Below are 21,291 nucleotides of genomic sequence, written 5' to 3'. Positions count from 1 at the left end.
CTTACAAAGGGACATACTAGACCAAATAGTTTGCTCTCTAAAGTTCACTTACAAGGCTTTGGGTGACCGAGGTTGTGGGAGTGTTTTGGATTCAAAACTAAAACTGACCTGAATTTTGAGTTGAGTTGAAATAAAGTCCAAAAAGTCTTTTTATTTAAAAAAAAAAAAAGTTAAGCCAAAGTTTTAATCTCTGTGGAAAGTTGAATTTTCCCCAACATATTTCAAATGTTAACATCTGTCCAAATCCCTGTTTGGCAAAATGCACACACACTCTGACATTTGTTCTGGTTCCGCTTGGTTTTAACTTTACAGCCCCCTGGAAACCAAACAAGAAATTAGTGATTTTTGCCAGGTATGAGGAGCTGGATTTGACAAAACATCTGTTCCAACATTAGCTCGTGGCAAGTTACATGCTCTGGATACAAATATATTTCACTCCAGTTGTTTTGTTTGTCTCAGAGATGTAGGGGTCATTTTCCATGTATTCCCCGTGTTTTTACTGACAGTTCACAGAGAACATCAAAATAATAGCATTTTGATCTTCTGACATCATTCTATCTATTGTATTAATTATGTACTGTACTGTTTTTTTTCCACTTGATGTTAACAGTTTTCTATTTATTTATTAGTTGTGACTGACATTTTAATGAAAGCAACCCATTCTGTACTTGCTATCATCAGCCTCTTTAGATATAGATCTCTAACATATCTTTTTTATCTGTGATTCTACACATATGTTCAGACTCAAAGATGTTAAAAAAAATGAGCAAGCATTGAAAATCTTAGTCCTTGCTTTTTTCAAACGAAAATTTAATCAGACCTAATTAAAAGAATACATAAAGAACTGGACCATAGGTATACTTAATAATAACACTGGTATCTATTAAATTGTATCTATATACATTCCTATTTACAGTATATCATATATGTTATTTGTATCCCACTATAGAAGAATCTTGTTGTGCTTCTGTGGCAGCAATAGAGAAAGAGAAACTAATGATGAAGCACTCTGGGAATGTTTAATTCACACAGACAGAATAAAAACAAATTAGAAAGGATCAAACAGAAAGTAGGATACAAATATCTATGTTCAAGAATTCTGCAAGACAATAATAATAGTGTATTAATGATTTACCAAAAGGCTTTATCAACACCTCTCTCATGCACCGCTTCCTGTCTCTTTCACTTCCTCATTCCTTCTGGCTGTCATTGTTTACTTCCGTAACCCTTCATTTGTTCTTTCCCTTTTAACACAACTTGTTCTTCCCCTCCCAACTCTTTCTCTTCCATCCTCTATTTGTTCTTTTTTCATTCACTCATTTTGCGTGTCTAAACCTCGCGTCACCTTTTCATCAATACTGAAATGTTGCCCTTGCAAAGAGTTGCTATAGCAACACACTGACCTGCCCTAAGGCTGTAAAGGGCTGGAAGGGACGAGCACAACAGAGGAGCACCATCAGTCACTTTCAGGAGAATCTCACATAAGCACACACAAGCACGTTCACTTGTACGCAGTCATCTTTCTATGACTACAGAGGACATTACAATGCATTCATTCTCATGATTACGCTGACCATTCCTGTAACTTTAATCTGGTTTTCCTCTAAGCTTAAATCAAGTCTTCAACTTTAATTTTATTGATCTACATTAAAAGATTTGGGTCCCCTTATTCTTACTTTGTCAACAGACATACAAATAGGTAGTAAGTTTCCAGTGATGACTGGTGGAATGAACTTCTTCCCCATTACCACATGGAGTGGGATCCAATCTGCCAATCAAGTTTCTAGTTGGGACTTTAGCTTTTTCTCTCCCGGAGCACTTTGTTGCTTTTCTTGTATATTTATGTATATTTATCTTTAAAAAAAACTCCCTCAGACAATGGTGTGAGTGCAGTAGTATATATTTAGATGACACTGACATACCAATTGGATAGCAGAGTACATGATTATAGATGAAAACTGCAACTTGACTGGTTGGCAGAGACACACAACTGCAAGGTGCTAATTCGCGTGCTGTTGTGATTACTTATTATGCAAAACACCACTATGTGTTCACCATAAATTAATGATAAATAAATAAATCCCAATGACCTCAAATTCTAGATAATTGCAATTTTTAACCATGGAGCCGTCCAATATTAAGTAATCAATGTGATTATGCTGCTGAATGCAACTACAAATGGCTAATTTGAACTTTCCCAGGCACGAGGTCAGAGCTAAACAAGTCTGATTAAAAACATGCCAAACAAATCAAGAAAGTTGTGCACACAGCTTTTATTGCAGACTTGATTTACATTGTAATTAATGTGGAATATCCCCAAACTAGTCCTGATTGTTAGTGGCAAATAAACAGCCATTTGTTCCTCTGAATTAAAAATAGGTGGTAAGTTGATAAGTTAGCTATCTATGACTCATATATGTGGGCCCACCTTTTGCTGCCACAAAAGCCATGACCCATCAAGTATGGACAGGCTGCTTTCTTTTCACAGTGTGTCTTGGTGCCGGGCGTTCTCCAGGAAAGTGATGAACACATTCCCGATAAGCCACATGATGTATTCCTCTCCTGGTCTATTTCTGATGCTCACATGCTTATTGTTGGAGTTTCTGGCAGTTGACAGGAGTCAGCATGGGAACTCTGTACCCAGCTGGGACTATGCACCCCTATACACAACAAACTGCGATGCGCTGTGTATCCTGACATCTTTCTATCAAAACAAACATCATGTTTTTCAGTTATTTGAGCTACAGTAGCTCGTTTGTTGGATCACACTGCACGGGTCAGCCAATGCTCCCCTTGGGTTTGATAGATACTGGCCACTGCAGACAGGGATCATCTTACAAGAGCTAAAGTTTTGGAGATGCTCTGACCCAGTCATCTGCCCATCACAATTTGACCCATGTCAAACTCACTCATTGTTATGCTTGCTCATTTTTCCTGCTTCTAACACATCAACTTTGAGGGGAAAATGTTCAATTTCTCCCTAATATATGCCTAGTCTCAGGTCTGCACCCTTCTGGATAGAGATCTCATATATCATTCTCCTAAGGCCATCACCCATTTTGGGCGGTCACTGCTCCTAGTGTTCCAGTTAACACATTCACCATTCATATCTTCTCTTGCTCTCAATCCTTGGTTTCTTGACCTTCTTGTGTTCCCACTTCCTGATGTTGCCATCACTTGGTGTGCTATATTGATCACTATGGCCATCTTCCTCTGCTTGTCCACCACTGCTACTCACCTGCTACCACCACTACTCATCAGCAGTTTCTCTATCTGTATCTCTATCTGTATCTGGAAGTCCCACAGGATTCTAGCTTGGTTATTCTCAACCACCTTTGGGGGTGTATTCCATTTTGATATTGTTACTTCCAGACCATACTCAGCACAGTATCAGCTCAGCTGTATACTAGGCCAGCCACTTGGTTATCATTAACATCTTGCTCGCAAAACACCAGCTACTGGTAGACCAGGCAGTCGCCCGAGACTGCAAGACTAGGCTGACCAACCTGTGCCCTGACTGGATTGATTACAAGAAGGTCAATGACTCGATGCCCCACACCTGGATCCTGGAATGCCTGGAACTATACAAGATCAACAGGACCCTAAGAGCCTTCATCAGGAACTCAGTGGGGATGTGGCGTACAACACAACTTCAAGCCCAAGTCACACACAAGTCACAATACAGTGCAGGATCTACCAAATATATATACGACATTAGCACTGTTACCTCATAGCAAGGTCCTGAGTTTGAGTCCACCATCGGGCTGGGGTCTTTCTGTGTATAGATTGCATGTTCTGCCAGTGTCTGCGTGGCTTCTATCAGGTATTCCGGCTTCCTTCAACATGTCCAAATACATGAAATAGTGGAGTTAGGTTAACTGGTGATTTTAAATAGGTGTGAATGTGCAAATGGTTTTCTGTGATTCCCAAATCACACCTAAAATTTAATTTTAGGAGATGACATGATAGTTAAACCACCACACTTGGTGTTTGATGATAAAATATCAAAACATCAAGTGTGTTAACAAGGATACTTAGGCCTTAGGACACTCTGATTTGTCTATATGAGGGAAACCCTTTGAGCATGAGGCAGGTATTTTTATTTATTTCTTTTTTTAACATGACAGCTTGGCAGACACAGAACTCTACAGTCGCATAACTGTGACTAATGACTTGGCTTGAACACATGATTCTTTCTTTTTTTGCTTTTTTTCCCCATTCTTCTTTCACTCCTTCAACCTGTCCTTGAGTCAGTGATTTAGCTTGGGCTTTGGATTTGGTTTTGTGCCTCACCGTATTAAAACAGAGCAGGGTGGATGTTTGTGCAGAGGACAGAATGGTCAGCTGAGTGCAAGTAACTTGTCTCTGATGCATGACTTCATACAATCCAAATAATGAGTCAATTATAGTAAATTATACATGTTTGGACCCCACTGCAATTAGTTCACCTCTCTGTTTTGCTGTGTGACTGGAGTCTCCTCTTCTTTTCCAACCTCCTCCTCCCCACCGCTCTCTTCCCATTTACTCCTTCTCCTTCATTATATCACTAGTCTTTCTCCTACTCCCTCTTCTCTTGTCTGTAGCTTTCTCTTTCTCTCTTTTTCTCCTCTTCTTGCTCTCTTTGTCTTCCTCTCACCCCATCCCTTCCCCTTTCTCAGTGTCCTAGTTCACAGGGTCTCATGGTGAAGCTTTGTCTAATTACCATGCTAGCATTTAACTGGAACAGCGTACACAAACACACAGATTGACTTACTCAACACCCCTTACACATAAACACACTGCACAGTGCATGCCCATAGACAGATACACATAAAAGCCATTTGGATGCACATTACGAACAGACATTACACACCCAGCAAGTTAACATGCTCCAGTTATACAAGTACACATAACACACAGCATACACCAGGGTTAGATACAGTGGAATTTGTCCAGGTTGAACTACAGCCACTGTGTTGCTGCCCCTTCTGTGAAGCTAAGGCGTGTTGGCTACAGTCATAGTTGATTTTGGCCTAGTTATACCATGAACTGCCTGTAGCTTCTCCCACTGTAGAGCTGTGTCATCTAAGAACGCGCAGCAACAGATGCACATTGGAGGCAAAATGCTTGCCAGACATCTCAATACCACGCAGTCACTTTAGCATATTTTTAGGTTTCCTGGGAAAACCAAACATACATACAATATGTGTCATTTTGTGTGGGTAATTAGGTTGACTGTAAAATATAGTATATTTAATAATTAACTGATTAAGACAAATAAAAGCAAAATGCTGAACTCAAAGCATTTTGCTTGTTTTGTACTGGATATTTTTACCGCTTCAAAGTAAACACAAATTGCTCAGTAACCCTGACTGACTAATAGATCTATAGTTGAGCTGTTTTATGTGGTAACAAGCCAAAAAGTTTGTAGTTCACACTAACACTCAAACATTAAAAAATACTGCAAGAACTTCTTGGTTGGTTATTTTTCACTATAACAAACAGTTAAATTAATGGATATTTTAGAGGTAATAAACGATTTTCTCTGTCTGCTCTTCTCTTTGTTTCAGTGCTGCCGAGTCATACATGTGGCACCCCTGGTCTCATTCCAAATGGAGTCATTCATGGCTCGCGGTACAACATGGGGGATAAAATCCGATACAGCTGTGAGTCAGGGTTTGTATTGGAAGGACACAGTATCCTCACATGCATCGTATCGCCTGGAAGTGGAGCACAATGGGACTTCCCATCGCCTTTTTGCAGAGGCAAGACATTTTTTCTTTCTTTCTTTCCATTTTCAATTCATTGATATTGCTTCTAGAAATTTTTTAGTAATGCCGTTCAAAGGACTTGCAGTAAATACAGTTTAGAAGATGGAAACCATTCTTTTTACTTAAATGAAACTGACAAGATACCTTTCACATAATCATGACCCAAAGCTAAGTTCAAAAGTAAACTGTATGTACTTTCCATTGTCTCCATTGGAGTCTTTCAGTTCTTTCATTTGAACTGAACTAAGCTCCGATTGAGGGAAATGAAAAACTGTTCACCAATTATAGCCATGAAAGTAAAAGATGAGAAAAAAAATCACATCGCTAAGATCATGAGAACTGAAGAAACTTGACATAAGGGTCATTAGCCAGAAGATGAGAGCCCCTGTGTATTGATTGCTTCCAATGCACAGAAAAGTCTGCCTCAAATTACATCACAAACTACTGTATCAACCAGATGGTGCCCAACATCCTTAAGTAAAGCCCCTTTAATGGTTCATTAGTCTACAGACAAGAACAGATCTGTTCATATGTCTTCCATTAGAGTGAGTAGATGGTTGAATAGCTCTATTGAGGGTTTACTAAATGAGTAGTTGTGAATGAAAATTAACAGATGATCTAAATCATAGTGATGATGTGATAATGACAATACTGTATTTATTTCAGCTCATAGTGTGTGCATTGTGTTTATTTGTCTGCTAATGTTAGAGAGGCATGTGTCAAAAAGTGTGGTTTTTAATGTGTGAAAACTTTATTGACACAAAAAAACATGAAATAAATGATAAGCCAACCCAAGAAGGCCAAGAAGTTAAGTTACAAAATCAGTATATGAAATAATAAAAATAGCATTCGTTTCATCTGTTTCTAACCAGCTGAGGGAGCGTGTGGCGGTACGTTACGAGGCACCGCGGGTTCAATAACCAGCCCTGGATACCCAGCAGAGTACGACAACAACCTGGACTGTACGTGGTCAATCCTTGCTGAGCCCGGGGACACCATAGCTCTCGTCTTCAATGACTTCTTATTAGAGGACAAATATGACTTCCTGGAAATCAGCGGGACAGAAGCACCAAGCATATGGTAAGACACATCTCACACACAGATTGCAATGCTGAGCCAGATAACGCAGGGGTCTTTGTACAAATCAGCATGACTGAGGCACCATGTGTCGAGCGGTAAATATATAATGAAAACAGAGGCACACACAATCATCACTGACACTTAAAGCTTTAGTGGTATTGTCATCTTTTGTGTGTTTTTTTTTTAAATTTTGAGCAGAAAGAAAGAAAGAAAGAGTGTAGCATAGATGTAAACAAAGTGGACATTGATGTTCTATAAATTAGGCGGATGCTTCATTCCAAGAATTAGCAACCCAGAGACTATTGTTCAGTTATCTGATTTGCTTACACTGAAGAGAACAGTTGTTGTTTTCACTCCAATTTTCTCTAACAAGAGTACTTTCAAGAATGGCTTTTAATTTTAAAAGGGGACTAATGATGTTGTTGGGGAGGACAGATACAACCGCTGATTGATTACCCACACAGGAGTCCTGTTGATTTTCCTGATTTATTCAAATCCCATAGGCAAGGTGATAAATAGTTGTGTTTTTGCTCCCATTTTTTTCTGTAGTTGAGTTTGAAAATTTGCACTCTGCTGTGCCACAAAACGCTCTGCTTTTTAAATTTAGAGCACTGTTGGAAGTCATGTTGGTTTGTTTGAAATATCACATGCATCCAGTGGAGGCTTCAATATGTTTGTGCAAAGGTGAGAGAAGCTTAATGGTTAGGGATGGGGGACTTGTTTCCAGGTTGTAAGTGCTGGGAAATCAAGAGAGGGGAAAGTATGAAGTTGTTTGGCCTCTGTCAGTAATAACAACAGACATGCCTGGAAGCAAAGCCTAATTAGACATTAGTAAACTCTAAATTTTTAGACATGATTGAAACAAAACATACATATTCTCGTCTCTGCTAGCGTAGATTATCCCAGGTTGCTTTCTTCTTCAGAAAGAGCAATTACTTTGAATTGAAAGGGATTTGACATCTGTGATACATTTTTGGTGTTACATAAACACCAAAAACCAAAATCCTGCTTTGTTAGCAGCATTTGCATCAATAGTGGGTATTTTTGTATGCAAGTTCTTTCGATAGTGTTGTTTAGACATAACAATACAACTTCAGAATATTAATCATTAAAAATATTTTCCAAATAATAAAACCAATTGCAAGAGATTGCTTTTAGAGGATTCTTTCTTTTTCTCATGTTCTCCTAACTGTAACTGATGTGTTCCATGTGTAGAAAATGCTTTGTGATTGTGCTACTGCTTGCAAAGTAATTGAATGAATAGGTCGACAGATAAATAAGAGGAGTGAAAGAGGCAGAGACAATAGCACTGGATGAAAACAAAAGGAATGGAGAATAATTGTGCATTTAGTGCCGTCACCAGTCGAGCAGTGCGCATCAACCATGGCATTCTCATGATACCATTTGTGTGTGTGCGTGTGCACACGTGTGTGTTTTTTGTCAGGTCTTAAGTGGCTCTCTGACAGGGTGAGCTGTTGATTGTTTCTCTAGGCTCTGACAGATTACACACAGTCAAGTGCACACACGCATACACACAGCTTGGCTCTGACAGTATAACATTCAAGGACCACTGTCAGCCCACCCTCTGCAATGCAGGGGCAAGATAAGGAAGAGTAGTAGAGAGTGCACCCAACATTTTGTTACATGGAAAATGGAGACTGCAAGAACTAAGCACTTTTGTCTTGACTGCTCTGATTAGGGTTTAACATCTCCGTCATACTTACTTAAAAGAAAAACTCCTGCAGTAAAGATTGAGGTAACTTGGTGATTTGTCTAATGAGCCACCGCAACAGGCTGTGAACCCATATGGAAAAGATATATATAAATATATATATATATAAATCTTATAAAGTTTGTATCTGTCTTGTGTGAAACTTGTATGAAAAGCATATAAGAGTGAAAACAGATATAAGATCCCTTGAAAAATTATATAATGAAACTTGTATGTTTTGGATACTTACTAAAAGAATATATGAAAGTAATGAGAAAGTGGCCACTTTCATGAGTAAATCATGTAAGCCTTATATGATTTACTCATGAAAGTGGCCACTCATGAAAGTGGCCACTTTCATGAGTAATCACATATAAGTTTTTACTATTTCTTTTCCATATGGGAAAATATGCACCATCTCAAAAAAATGTTTTCAGCTATATAGCAAAATACAGAAACCTAGATGTGTACAACAAAGTTCCCAAATTGGGAATAAACCAAGAGATGTTTCAGTTATACCACCCACATGATTTAAAAAAAGACCTAAAATAAAATGGAAAGGGTTTTGCCATGCACAACCTAATACAATCCTAAGTACTTTTCTCCAGAGGTGGGATTAAGTGATGACTGACATTTTCACTGAGGCATGAAAACAGGTCATTGTGAAAATGACTGACACCTGACAAGACTACTCTGATGGATTCTTCCTGTTTACAGAGAGCATTTTCTGATTGGCTGTCCCAAAAGCAATTTCCTGTTTCATGTTCCTGTCTGCTAGCTGGCAAGTTGAATGTCAGGTTGACTAGCTGTCACACATACACATACCCACAAAAACACTGATACACACACACACACACACACACACACACACACACACACACACACACACACACACACACACACACACACGCATGGAATTGGTCATATTATGCAATTCCACACCTCGTATTCGTTTCAGAGACAAAACTTTATTGCTGCAGACAAGTGAATATGTTAAACTGTTTGTACACCTCAACTATGATGGTATTTGAAACTTAGTCTAATTTGTAAGATTATGTGATGGATAATCCAATAGCTGGACCCAGTTTTCGGTCCACTGTGCTTTACTGGGTTGAAAACTACCTGTTGAGTGAGGTCAAACTGGCAAAAAAAAGATTGATTGACAGAAACAGGGTCAGGAAGACACAAGGTAGCAAAAACATCCAGTTATTTGTGTTGTTGATTGCTGTGTGCTAATGGTATCACAGCTCCGAAAGGGCTTTGGACTTTAACATTTGATAATAGGTTATACAAATAAACTGACCCAACTTTCTTCCTCTACTTTATTAGTCATGCAATTTTTGCCAGCTACATATTAATGGTTTGTGGGGAGGGGTTGGTGTTCTAAATTTAAGATGTTATGTATTCGAATGTGTGGCCTGTGCCTGTGTATGATGGAGGGGGTGTGTATCTGCATGCGTCTGTTCTTTCAAGTAGCATTTAGTCTTACAGTATGTCTGTCAAGTTCTCAGTCATCCAGGTCATCGTAGTCTAAGGAGCTGAAAGAAGCCCAACCGGTCGCAGCAGATGGCCCCACCCCTCCCTGAGCCTGGTTCTGCTGGAGGTTTCTTCCTGTTAAAAGAGAGTCTTTCCTTCCCACTGTCGCCATAGTGCTTGCTCACAGGGGTCATATGATTGTTGGGTTTTTTTCTCTGAATGTATTATTGTAGGTCTATCTTACAATATAAAGCACCTTGAGGCAACTGTTGTTGTGATTTGGCACTATATAAATAAAATTGAATTGAAAGTTGAATTGAATATCCACTGTGAATGACCATCTTTGAACAGAGCCGGTGGCTTACGACACCAGCTGTCTGCCATCTATAATTCAGTTTTGAGATCCTTTCTCAGACGCCATAACACACACTCACATTCTGGGCCTTTTGACCTCAGGAAATCACATGATAGGGTCGGGCCAGGTTTGGGGCTAGGTTGTGACCTACACCCAGTTTCACACCTTGGCTCATGTGATTAGGTAGAGGATCATTAGGGGGTCCATGTCCCTCTTGGGGGGACACTCCCATAGGGCTTAAATCTGGGACTCTCCACCATTTGACCTTAGAACTGAGGGAGCTTCTCGGATAACAGGTGAAACGTCTTCAAGCAACTTAAAGAAGTCCAGACGCTTTTCTTTCCAAGCTTAGACTACTCCTACAGTAGGTGTAACTAAGGTGTAACTCCTAATGGACTGTCATCAAGAGCAGATGAGTTCAGAGAACTCCATGCTGATAACAATCTGTATAAACCTCTCAATTTTTTAAATTTAAATTCAGATACTATAAAAATAATAGTACAGTACAAAAAAATAAAAACATATAATGGCAGAAAGTGGTTTATCATCTTTATTATTCGAATAACCTACCATCTTTGTTACCCTATGACTTTGCTATCCATCCTTTGCTACAGATGGAGAAATGTCAGTGATTTTGTTTATACTACTTTGACTAGAAATCCCTTTGATCAATTCAGAAGCGCCAAACCTAATACGCCTCTGGTTTGGTGAAACAGGAGCATGAAAAATGACTTCAGCCTCTTACAAGCGTAAGCCCAAAAATGTGAGTGCTCTGAAATTGCAAACCTATTCATGATCTTGAAGGTTTAATGACCTTTGTGGGGAAAAGGCAATTTCTGGGAGTCAGGTCCTAAAATTAGGCAGTGTAAGGACATATTATAGAAATGTAACAAAAAAATAGTTGCCTAAAGACATCATATAAAAGGTACAGATTCATGTAGCAAATGGTTTCAGTTCATTGAGAATTGATTACTTCAGGCCCATCTGTGGGAGGTACTACACTTTACTGGAGAATTAAGTTGAAGTTTTATTTTATAACTGAAGCACGTTTTAATTCTAATGTTGTCATAACTTGAACTATATAGACCACAGAGAAAGAAAAAAAATATGAGCTAACCATACTGTAAAAGCAAGATTACCCAATCAGCAGTGTTGTCGGCAGTAGATTTCCTCAGTTTCCTGTATTACACGCTGATATACCTGTGGATGTACTTTTAAAGACAGTGAAAGGGATGTCATAAATCTTCATACATTTTCTTTTTCTCCGATAATCTGTGAGAGGAGATCTCAGAGGAACTTTGGGAGGGCGCGCTGGACACAGTGCACAAATCACCTGTCTGTGTAAAACATGAGCTGATCCAGTTTAAAGTTTTATGTCATGTCCACCAGGTAAAAGTTAGTCTCTAGTCAATATAGAAGTAAAAATAGATGCAAAGAAGTGTTGTGAAGTCCCTGTGCACATATTCCAGCCTTGCCGTCGTCTACAGTCCTATTGGAGGGAATCTTTAAAGTATTGTTTAAGAATACTGGAAAACTGGATATGGAGTTACCGAGGCCTTTGGATAAGTAGTCCAGGCATGAGGTGTCCATGCACCTGGTGATGCTTAAATATTCACGATGTATTTAAAAATCATATACATTTCTGTTGTTTTCCATACTTGGTTTCATATTGTTACTCTTCTTTTACCAGCCACTGGTTACGTAAATACTCAGCTTAATGTTTTTTATGAAATATAGACTGTTATCTGTGACAGTGTAACTACTGTTATCTTCAGATCTGAATGTATTTTTTCTCTCTCTGATTGTTTGAAATGAGCTTTGTTGATCATTTTAATGAAGGTTTACTGCAGGTCTTCTGCAGCTCTTAACCCCTCTTCTCATTCCATTACCTCCACCTTTCACTCTTTTTCATGCTTGCCTTTATTTTTTTCTTTCTCTGCACTCTTAGCTCTCTGTCTGGCTATTCTTTCATTTCCCTCTTCCCCTGTGCTCCTTTTGCCCAGCTCTCATCCTCTGCCTCTGTCTTTCGATGCTAAGAGAAACAATGTTGGCAATCTTTTTCTGTAACTTAATGAGTCCTTATTTATAAGTGCTTACAATAAGTTCAAGTGTCATGTTTTCAAGAACAGTTTATTAAATTTAGTTCTATCTTGGTCACTACAGTAATGACACTGATTTTCCTCAGTGTTGAAAACTCAAGAATTTGCATGAGGATTTTGAAAAAGTAGTGTTTAATAATCAAGTCGGTAAAATGCTCATTCATTTTTCTGCGACTGAGACAGTCCCCAAGTTGCTCTACATACACATGACATTCAACATTAGATTCTTTTGTAGCAGCTTGACCTCGGTGGTCTATCATAGTAATGCTTTGGTGTGCAAGTCCTTGATCATTTGAACTGACCCTCTGGCCTCTATACTTATCTGGAAGTTCAAAGAGCACCACAACCAGCCTGCAGCATCTGTAGATGAACCTTGTCCATCCTCAGAGCCTTTTCATGACACATTCAATGACTGCCAAAGAAAGAGGCTAGATATTTTTTCTCCAAATGTTGTCTTTCTTCCTATTTGTTCTGCTCTCATGTCCCTCTGTTACATCTCATTTCTCCTCCGTTTAGATCTCCTGCTTTCTGATCCTTTCCCGCTGCTTCTCCCTCGTTCCCCTTCGTGCAACTGCCAGTCCTCCTCTTACTCTCTTTTTCTCCACTTTGTGACACATCACTTGTCCTGTTATTACATTTACATTTTAAATTATGTTTACTGTCTGTGGGACTGCCGGTGTGTGTCTCTGTGTGTATCAGTGTAAAAAGGGTGAGTGTGACATTTAAAGTAGCATTGTAGCCAGGTTTTGCACTAAGGAGTGGGAATAAACAGCTATCTGTTGTGGATGATGTGCTTTACACTTGTGACCTGTATACAATAATTTATTTTTACTGTGGCTTTTTGCCATTTTACAGATGCACACATCCACAGGGATTTGCAGTAAGTGCAACAATGCAGTAAGGTTAAAAATATGTATTTGCAGCAATTCAAGCAGCCAGTCAGAAGAGTAGGTGCCAAAACATTGGTGCCCCAGTAGTATAAAGTTGTGCGTCTGTGTTTATCTTCGTATCACAAAAAGGCTAGTTGCCCTAACAATAGAAAAGTGCTAGAATATTCCCACAAATAGCTCTCTGCTGGTCTTGGTTTACTTGTCCATCTCCTCTCTGCTGCATGACTTGGCCTCACGTCTTCTGTTCCCCTCCCCCCCCCTGGCCTGTCAAACATCTCCTTTTCTCTTTTCCCCTCTCCAGTGTTTTCATCTTTCATATTTCTTGAGTTTTGTAAACATTCCTCTCTCTCTCTTCCCTGACATGTTCATCTTTGTTTTATCCTCACAGCTTAATTCTTTATGTGATTTTATTTTTTATTTATTTTTGCTCTTTCAATCCCTCCTCTCATTTTCCTTTCCAGCGTCACTTTCTTTCTCATTCATCTCCATTCTTTGCAATCTCGTATTAGTATTGCCCAACCTCATTTAGGCTTGACTCTTTCTCTCTCCCTTTATCACTTTGACCTCTCAAAGCGACTAGTCTAATCCTTCTCTTCCTGTTCATTTAAGTGACTTTCTCGCTCTCACCTCCTCTTCAGTGTTTTTCCTTCCGATTATTTCTTCTTTGCTCGTGTCTTTCTTTTAAGCTCTCTTTCACTTGCGTTTATTCTTCTGTGGAAAAACCTCCTGTTCCACCTATCCTTCACGTCTCTCCTCTCTTCTTCTCCTGTTTCCTTTTTTGTCAAGCATGCTTGTTTTTGAAAGATTAAGGGAATCTCTCTTTTCATTTGCTTCTCCTCCTTTTCTACCTTTCTTTTTAGTTCACTCTCATCTCCCACATCCCTTGTTCTGTCTCCTCTCTGACCCCTTGTCTCACTCTCACTCCAGTGTCAGGCAGGACGCCAGTACGCATGAATAATGGAAGAGAGGCAGCATATCATGCAATTTTTTCTTTCTCTTCTTAACATTTCCCCCACCTCTCTTTATTTTCGAGACATATAAGAATTTACTACCCTGTATTAAATTAAACTCTGTATATAAACAAGATTGTAATCGTTTAAGCCCTATAATATCTGGAGTGCATGAGAACCTTTTAATTACAACTTTTAGGTCTTCAAGGCTTATTCAGAATACTTACTTTTCTAAAATGTCGACACACACATAAATACACTTCAGCTGGTTATTAATGTACTAACGCATTGGACCACACCTCTTAATCTTTGAATTCAGGTCTTCTCAGGTCTATTGCCATAGGGGTATAATATAAAGCACCTAGCCATGAAATCATTGGTCCTTCTAAAGAGCTCACTTGTGGCAGACCACATATGGGCATGGGGACAGGAAAGTCATCTCAGTGCAGCTGATTCAGTAACTGCTTTCCAGAGTTCCACACTTCCTCTGGTATTAACATCTGCAAAGAAAACTGTGCACTGGAAGCAATGGTTTTCACAGGCCAAGCAACTCCTGTAGTGTGTAGCTGGTCTGGTGCATTTGTCCATATCGTGTATCTAACCCAATCATGAGAATCAGAAAGAAAGGTCATTTGAATGACTTCAAACATTGTATGGTTCTTGGTTCCAGTCGGGCTGGCGTGAGCATTTCAGAAACTGCTGATCTGCTGGGATTTTCCCACACAACCGTTTCTAGGGGTAACAGATAATAGTCTGAAAAGGAGAAAATATCCGGTGAGTGGCAATTCTCCCGGTGAAAATGCTTGTTGATGCCAGAGGTCAGAGGAGAATGGCCAGAATGCTTCGAGTTTACAGGGCGGCAACAGTAACTCACGGTAAAGTGCAATCACCTGAAAATGCAGGTATCTGTACTTTACTTGAGTATGTATTACTTTACTTTAAGTATATATTTATTTGAGTGTTGAGTATTTTAGTTGTGCTTTGTTACTTTCCACCTTTGCTTCTTATGCAGCGGTGCATTAGTAACAAAATAACATAACTTAATATAGCACTCTAGCACTTAGCTATAAAAACGGGATAAAATGTAAATGTTGCTTCATGTTTCTTTCCTCTGTTTAAGATAGTTAGGAAAGCACATATATATAGAGAGAAAGATTGATATTATACATTAATAGAGTGATATAATGTACTCATATATAATATATTAATAATATATATAAGTACAGCCATAATGGAGCATTGCTTACTTTCTCTTTAGTGAACTTTGTATAAAAAATGTTCCTGTGTGGTAAGTTTTTGATTTAATCTGACTTTAGTCAAAGAGAAAACAGCACAGTCTAGCACTGTATCCTTATGTAACTATAAGCTGTTTCATCATATAGACCTTTCCTTTTTTCTTTTTTTTTTTTTTTTTACATCAGACAGGTTGTCTGAGAACATCTTCTGCCAGGCTAGGCTGAGATAAAATTGCACATTCTCTTGAAATCATTGTAAAGGTTCGCTGAAGTTTTGAAACACAAAATAAATACTGCAATAACAAGCCTATATATCCTTTGTTGATGTTTGTAGGGAGCCCCATCCTTTTTAGTTTAGTTTTCATATCATGCACTATATTTTTTGTGTTAATGTGCCACACGACAAGACATTTATATTTAAATGCTCTCACTGATAAAGACTACTAGTTGACTCTCTGAGAGATGACACATCACACTACAGTACTGGAGCTTTTCACTGTGTGTACTATAGTGTTATATCGCCTCGGGGTAGATACATTGGCAGGGTTTTTTTTATCCTCTTACAGATTTTCTTCTTTTTTTTCCCTCAGATTTTTTAGTTGATAACCCAGCTTTATTGACAGTATCAAATCTAATCAAAGAATCAAATCAATGAGGTTCTCTAAGAAGCTCTCTAATTACATTTTTCTTTTTAATTTTTTATAGTTTATTCCCTCGTTTTCTTCATGAGTATTTGTAACTTGCTCTCTCTAGTCTACTCAGTGTAACTGCGGCATTATTAAAGGGCAGTAAGTGTGGCGCTTGTTGCTCTAGAGAGGTTGGTAGAACATGAGCTTCCAGGCAGCATCTCCTACATCATTTCCTCGCTTCTCTGTGTGCATCGTTTTTTCCGTACTTTTTGTTTTATTCTTTTTAACGCAGTGTTGGTTGCCGTTGGTAAAGAAAAGTAACAGAAGCTAAATCTGATGTAAGACTTACCATAGGGTACTGACTTATCCTCTTAGTAGGGATGGTTAAAAAATGTGTGAAGTTATTTCTTTTTTCTTCTGCTTTACTATCAACAGCCCCCTCTTTTACTTAACTTTCCCCTGTAGGGTTTGGTGTTTATTGTGATTGTGTGTGAAACTCAGATAGTTTCTAGCGCAGCTCTTATGAAATCAGGACTTTTTTTTCAAAGTCACTAAGCATTATATCCTAATTCAGTCAACTTTACAAAATAGATAAGTCTTGTTTTTCAGTTAACAAAGTTGCTTTTTCTTTTTTTTTTTTTGCTGATGAATTTTTATAACAAATTTTACAGCTTTTTTGGTTTTTTTTGCAAATGTATTTTTTTTTCAGCAAGGACTTCCCTCAATGGAAACCACTTAGACACTGAAGTAGGACTGTGACCAGTACAAGTGCACACATTATGCTTTTGGTGAGGGTTGATCATAATGGGAATGGATAATATCATTCACTTCCCACATCTGCATTTCCAAACCAGTGGAACAAATTGCCTTTTTGCAAAAACCTCTTTAAATTATAGCCAGCCTTTGTACCATGGAGGACAAATCAAAGGGACTCAAAAATTATACCTTGAACTCACTAGAAACTTCTCTCTACACTGGCACATTTTCATATTTTCACATGAAACATAGATCCAGTAGTTTTTCTGCACCTCAGTGCTCTGCCTTGCATATCTTACATATTTACAGTTGTTTGTCAATAGGCATTTTGCTACATTTTTCACAGTAGCTGATCATGCTGGTGATTTGTAATTAGAGATCAGCACTTTCTTCCAACAACTACATTGTGCATTTTTTTCTTGCTCTTGCTATAACAGACTGTTGTGATAAACATAATTTATCTCTGAAGGAGGGTGTAAACCTCTATCTAATATTCAGCATGTTGCTATACTTGCCACTAGAGAAAAGTAGAAATATATTTCACATCGACAAAATAAAGCAAAATTCACTGTAGATGGACTCTGTGTTTCAAATGACTGCCTTGTGATGTTGTGCTGTACTGTCCACAGCGTCGTACGACACAGTAAGGAGCACAACGCTATGAATATTAGAATATCCTTACGTCTTAGGTTTGGTATCTGTCTGCATCAATCATGTTCAGTTTATGTTTTGTTCTTAATAAAGTTCTTGTTTGCGTACTTCCAGGCTGACTGGTACAACTCTGCCTTCGCCAGTGATTTCAAATAAGAACTGGGTTCGGATACATTTCACCTCCGACAGCAATCACAGAAGAAAAGGATTCAGTGCTCAGTATCAAGGTATTACTCTTTCAGACACACCTTTTATGTCTCTAGTTTTTACCACTGTGTTATACTTATAATTACTTGTATGTTGTGTGTGTATGCATCACTGTGTGTTTGAAAATTATGCTGTTTCGAACACATTTACAAACGATCCCACGCATTAGTTACATTAGTTGTTGTTGTTGTTATTATTATTATTATTATTATTATTATTATTATTATTATTATAAAAAGTGCTTTAAATCAACTCATTGGACTAGATGGGATTTTCCTGCCTGACTGATCAGTTATGTTGCTTAATGAGTATATTAAGGTGAATTTCAGTTTCCATATGATGGATCAGATTTAATTGGCTGCTCCCAACACAAAGCACAGTGATCCAAGACTGGTCTGTCTTCCTGCATATCTTGCTTCCTGACTTGTCTTCATCTGTTTTGTCGCTGTCTCTGTCTTCCTCAGCTATTTTTCTTTTCTCAAGTCATTGGTGCGTCTACTATTTCCTGTGCCTGTGTGTGTCTGCGTGAGCGAGAGGGATCGGGAGAGAGATGTGCTTTTTATGCCATCTCTGTTTCTCAGTGGAATGCAGTTTAGTTGTAGCACAGATTTTCCTGTTATTCTCGGCAGTGCTGCCACTTAGGATAAAATAGATTGAATAAATTTTAATGCTGCTCATCTCTTTTGCTGCCCCCCTTTTCCCCTTTGTCCTCACTTTTCTGTTTCCTTCAGTTTCTTTTGCTGTTTCCTGTTCTAATTATAAATTTGTTGTGGATTTGTAAGTGCAAGGGGGTGAGAAGCATTTCTTGGATTGCACGCATAGGTGCACCAAATGGCAACCCCCTAAAATAATTAGTGTTCTGCAAAAAAGACAAACAATTAAATCTTTAAAAAATGTGATGTATAATTAAATGAATAACTGCTAATTTCCTTCCCACAGTGAAGAAAGCAATCGAGCTGAAGTCTAGAGGGGTAAAAATGATGCCCAGCAAAGACTCCAGTCACAAAAACGCTGTCTGTAAGTACCCTACAATCTGCCGTGGTTTTGTGTGCTGATGCAGATGCTGTGACCACGTTGTTTAGATGGCATTGCATTACACATTTGGTCAAACATATTTAAACACACACACACACACACACACACACACACACACACACACACACACACACACACACACACACAGAAATGTTGTATATATGCAAGGACACAGGGGATGCATCCATCTTTGATGTGGCAGGAGAAGTGATTTCATCTATTTTTCAATGAGGTCGACTTACTAGGAGACAGGAATTGGTATCATGTTCTCCTTTTCTTTCTGTTTCTTGTAGCAGGTTACTTAATCCTTTCTTAGTACTTTTTTGAGTACTAGTATCAGAATATTAGAAGCAAAAATAAACAAATAAATAAAAACAGAAGTTTTAAATATATCTAAATAAAAAACAGTGGATTGATTTAATTTGACTATATAGTATTATAGTTTCCATTAGTTCCCATCCATTACATATTTATTAGTGATACATTAATGCAAAAGTAGCATTGTCTAAGTCTGACAGGTTTAGTCTGCTAGTTCCTAAACTAGAGATCAGACCCTCCAGAGAGCCAGCGAATAGAATAGAATAGAATAGCTCTTTATTGTCATTGTACATGTACAACAAAGCTGCGACCAAACTGTGCCAGAATGACATATATAAAGTGTAAACAGCAGGAAATAACAAACAGGAGAAATATATACAAAACAAGGGGAATATATGCAAAAATAAGAGACAATTACACAACAGAGAACAATTAAGTCTGTGGTATTGTAAAAGTAAGGAAAAAACTGCTGCTACAAAAACTGTTTTTTCATCATTTGTACTTTTCATGAGTCTTTACTTGATGTGAAAGATTATAACCAAATATGTTTTGTTGCTTAGCACCCATATCCTCATGTTAGATTTCCACACCAGTATCGCACCAGTATTTTGTGTGTGCTTTCTGATTATTTATACATTTTTAGTAAGGTGTCAGGAAGAGCAAACTTCAGTGTAGCACAGTGATTTACTTCCTGCTGACTGCCACTCTTGCTTCCAGTGGCACTCTTTACCCATTTAACTTTTTTAAACTATATAAATTTCCAAAAGTGGGCACAATAAAGCGTTGGTGTTGCTCGGCCAACACTGGAAGTGTTCCCACTGTGTCTTATTCATGGCCCCTGGAGGTGCAGCCAAGAATCCAGAAAGAGACACTGAAATCATTATTGCACAGACTAGAAACAGCCTGTCTGTTAGATTCTAAGTCAGTAAAGAAAGTGAAGCGTCTCACAGAGCAGGAGGGCAAAGACCAAAAATTCTGAAGTGCTTCTTTAATTTCTGTTCTGCCCCCTTTTTCTTTTGCTAAGCTCCCCACTTGACTATTTTCCCATATTGCAGTGCAAATAGTCTGCACATTATTTGCATATAGTACACTGTATATCATCTGAGTGGGATTTATTTTGGTGAAAGCTACAATGAAAGCCAGACTTTCTACTTGAATATAAATATATCCATAAGGCAAGGCTAGCAGCTAGATAAGCCAAGAAAAACATAAAAAACCCAATAAGATCAGAGCCCAGAATGACTTACTGGATAAAAATGTTTATTTTAAGTTTAAAAAAAAATCACTGTTTTTGCTGTTGCCCATGAGGTACTGTATTTATCCAACCTCAGAGTTTTTCTGTTTTAAACATGAATAATAAAATCCTGGTTTCATTTAAAATAGTTTAAAGGACAACCAGGCATAGCTTGAAAGAATATTTAAGAACGTATGGTGGAACTGCAAAGTAATACTGTTCTTAAAAGTCCAAAGCAGTGACTGTACATTTGTGCAGTTTTAAATAACCTTAATTTTTGTTGTTCAGTGCACCAGTTTGCAGCATCCTGCCAGAAAAAAATGTCTCCTTTTGAGATGAAACACAACTGGTGTGTTTTTTTTTCTTTGAAATATAAAAGCAGCCAGTTCTCTGACAAAAAAAAAAGCCCAAAGCTTTGTCAGTGGAACTTTCAAGATGATTTATTACTAATACGCCAATGATGTGTTCGAATGCTGGCAAGTAATGTGTAATTGTTGTAGAGTTTAAAAGATTTCTCTCTAGAGGCTGTGTTTAACCATTAAGTATTTACTCCGATTCAGCTTTGTGATATCTCAAAACCAAAAGAACTGTCTCTGCTAACTATTAGACATGCAGTGATTAGAATAGATCACTTGTTATTTAGGAAAGCAAGGGGATAATCTGTGGAAGTCTTCTGCTTTTATGTGGACCTAAGGAGAAATAGTTTTCACCTCAGTGGCAGCTAATGGGAAACCAAATAAAGTTAAACACTATATTGACCACAAGGAAGCAAAACAATAAATTTAGCCGTAAATAAGACAAATATCTCTACAGTCTCTGATGGCAGACATATGTCTTGGCAGCTTGGAGATGCCCCGTAAACAGCATTCCGATCCTGTGACACAGGCTTTTAATTATCACAGAAGCCCAGCCTCA

The 21,291-nt window shown here is 38.3% G+C and overlaps 1 protein-coding gene across 2 annotated transcripts in view; it reads left to right on the top strand.

Annotated features, from left to right (window-relative positions):
* The window catches only part of LOC102314304 (CUB and sushi domain-containing protein 1), a 451,203-nt gene that overhangs the window by 240,233 nt on the left and 189,679 nt on the right, over nt 1-21,291 (top strand). For both annotated transcript variants that reach the window (XM_005915120.2, XM_005915119.2), the window contains exons 4-7: nt 5,550-5,744; nt 6,623-6,830; nt 17,697-17,809; nt 18,729-18,806. In XM_005915120.2, coding sequence (XP_005915182.1) covers nt 5,550-5,744; nt 6,623-6,830; nt 17,697-17,809; nt 18,729-18,806 — 594 coding nt within the window. The remainder of the gene's footprint in view (nt 1-5,549; nt 5,745-6,622; nt 6,831-17,696; nt 17,810-18,728; nt 18,807-21,291) is intronic.

This window comes from Haplochromis burtoni, unplaced genomic scaffold, assembly GCF_018398535.1.
Source record: "Haplochromis burtoni strain Fernald_Lab_line unplaced genomic scaffold, NCSU_Asbu1 Contig_11, whole genome shotgun sequence".
Taxonomy (NCBI): Eukaryota; Metazoa; Chordata; class Actinopteri; order Cichliformes; family Cichlidae; genus Haplochromis; species Haplochromis burtoni.
This window is presented reverse-complemented; position numbering and strand designations above follow the sequence as displayed.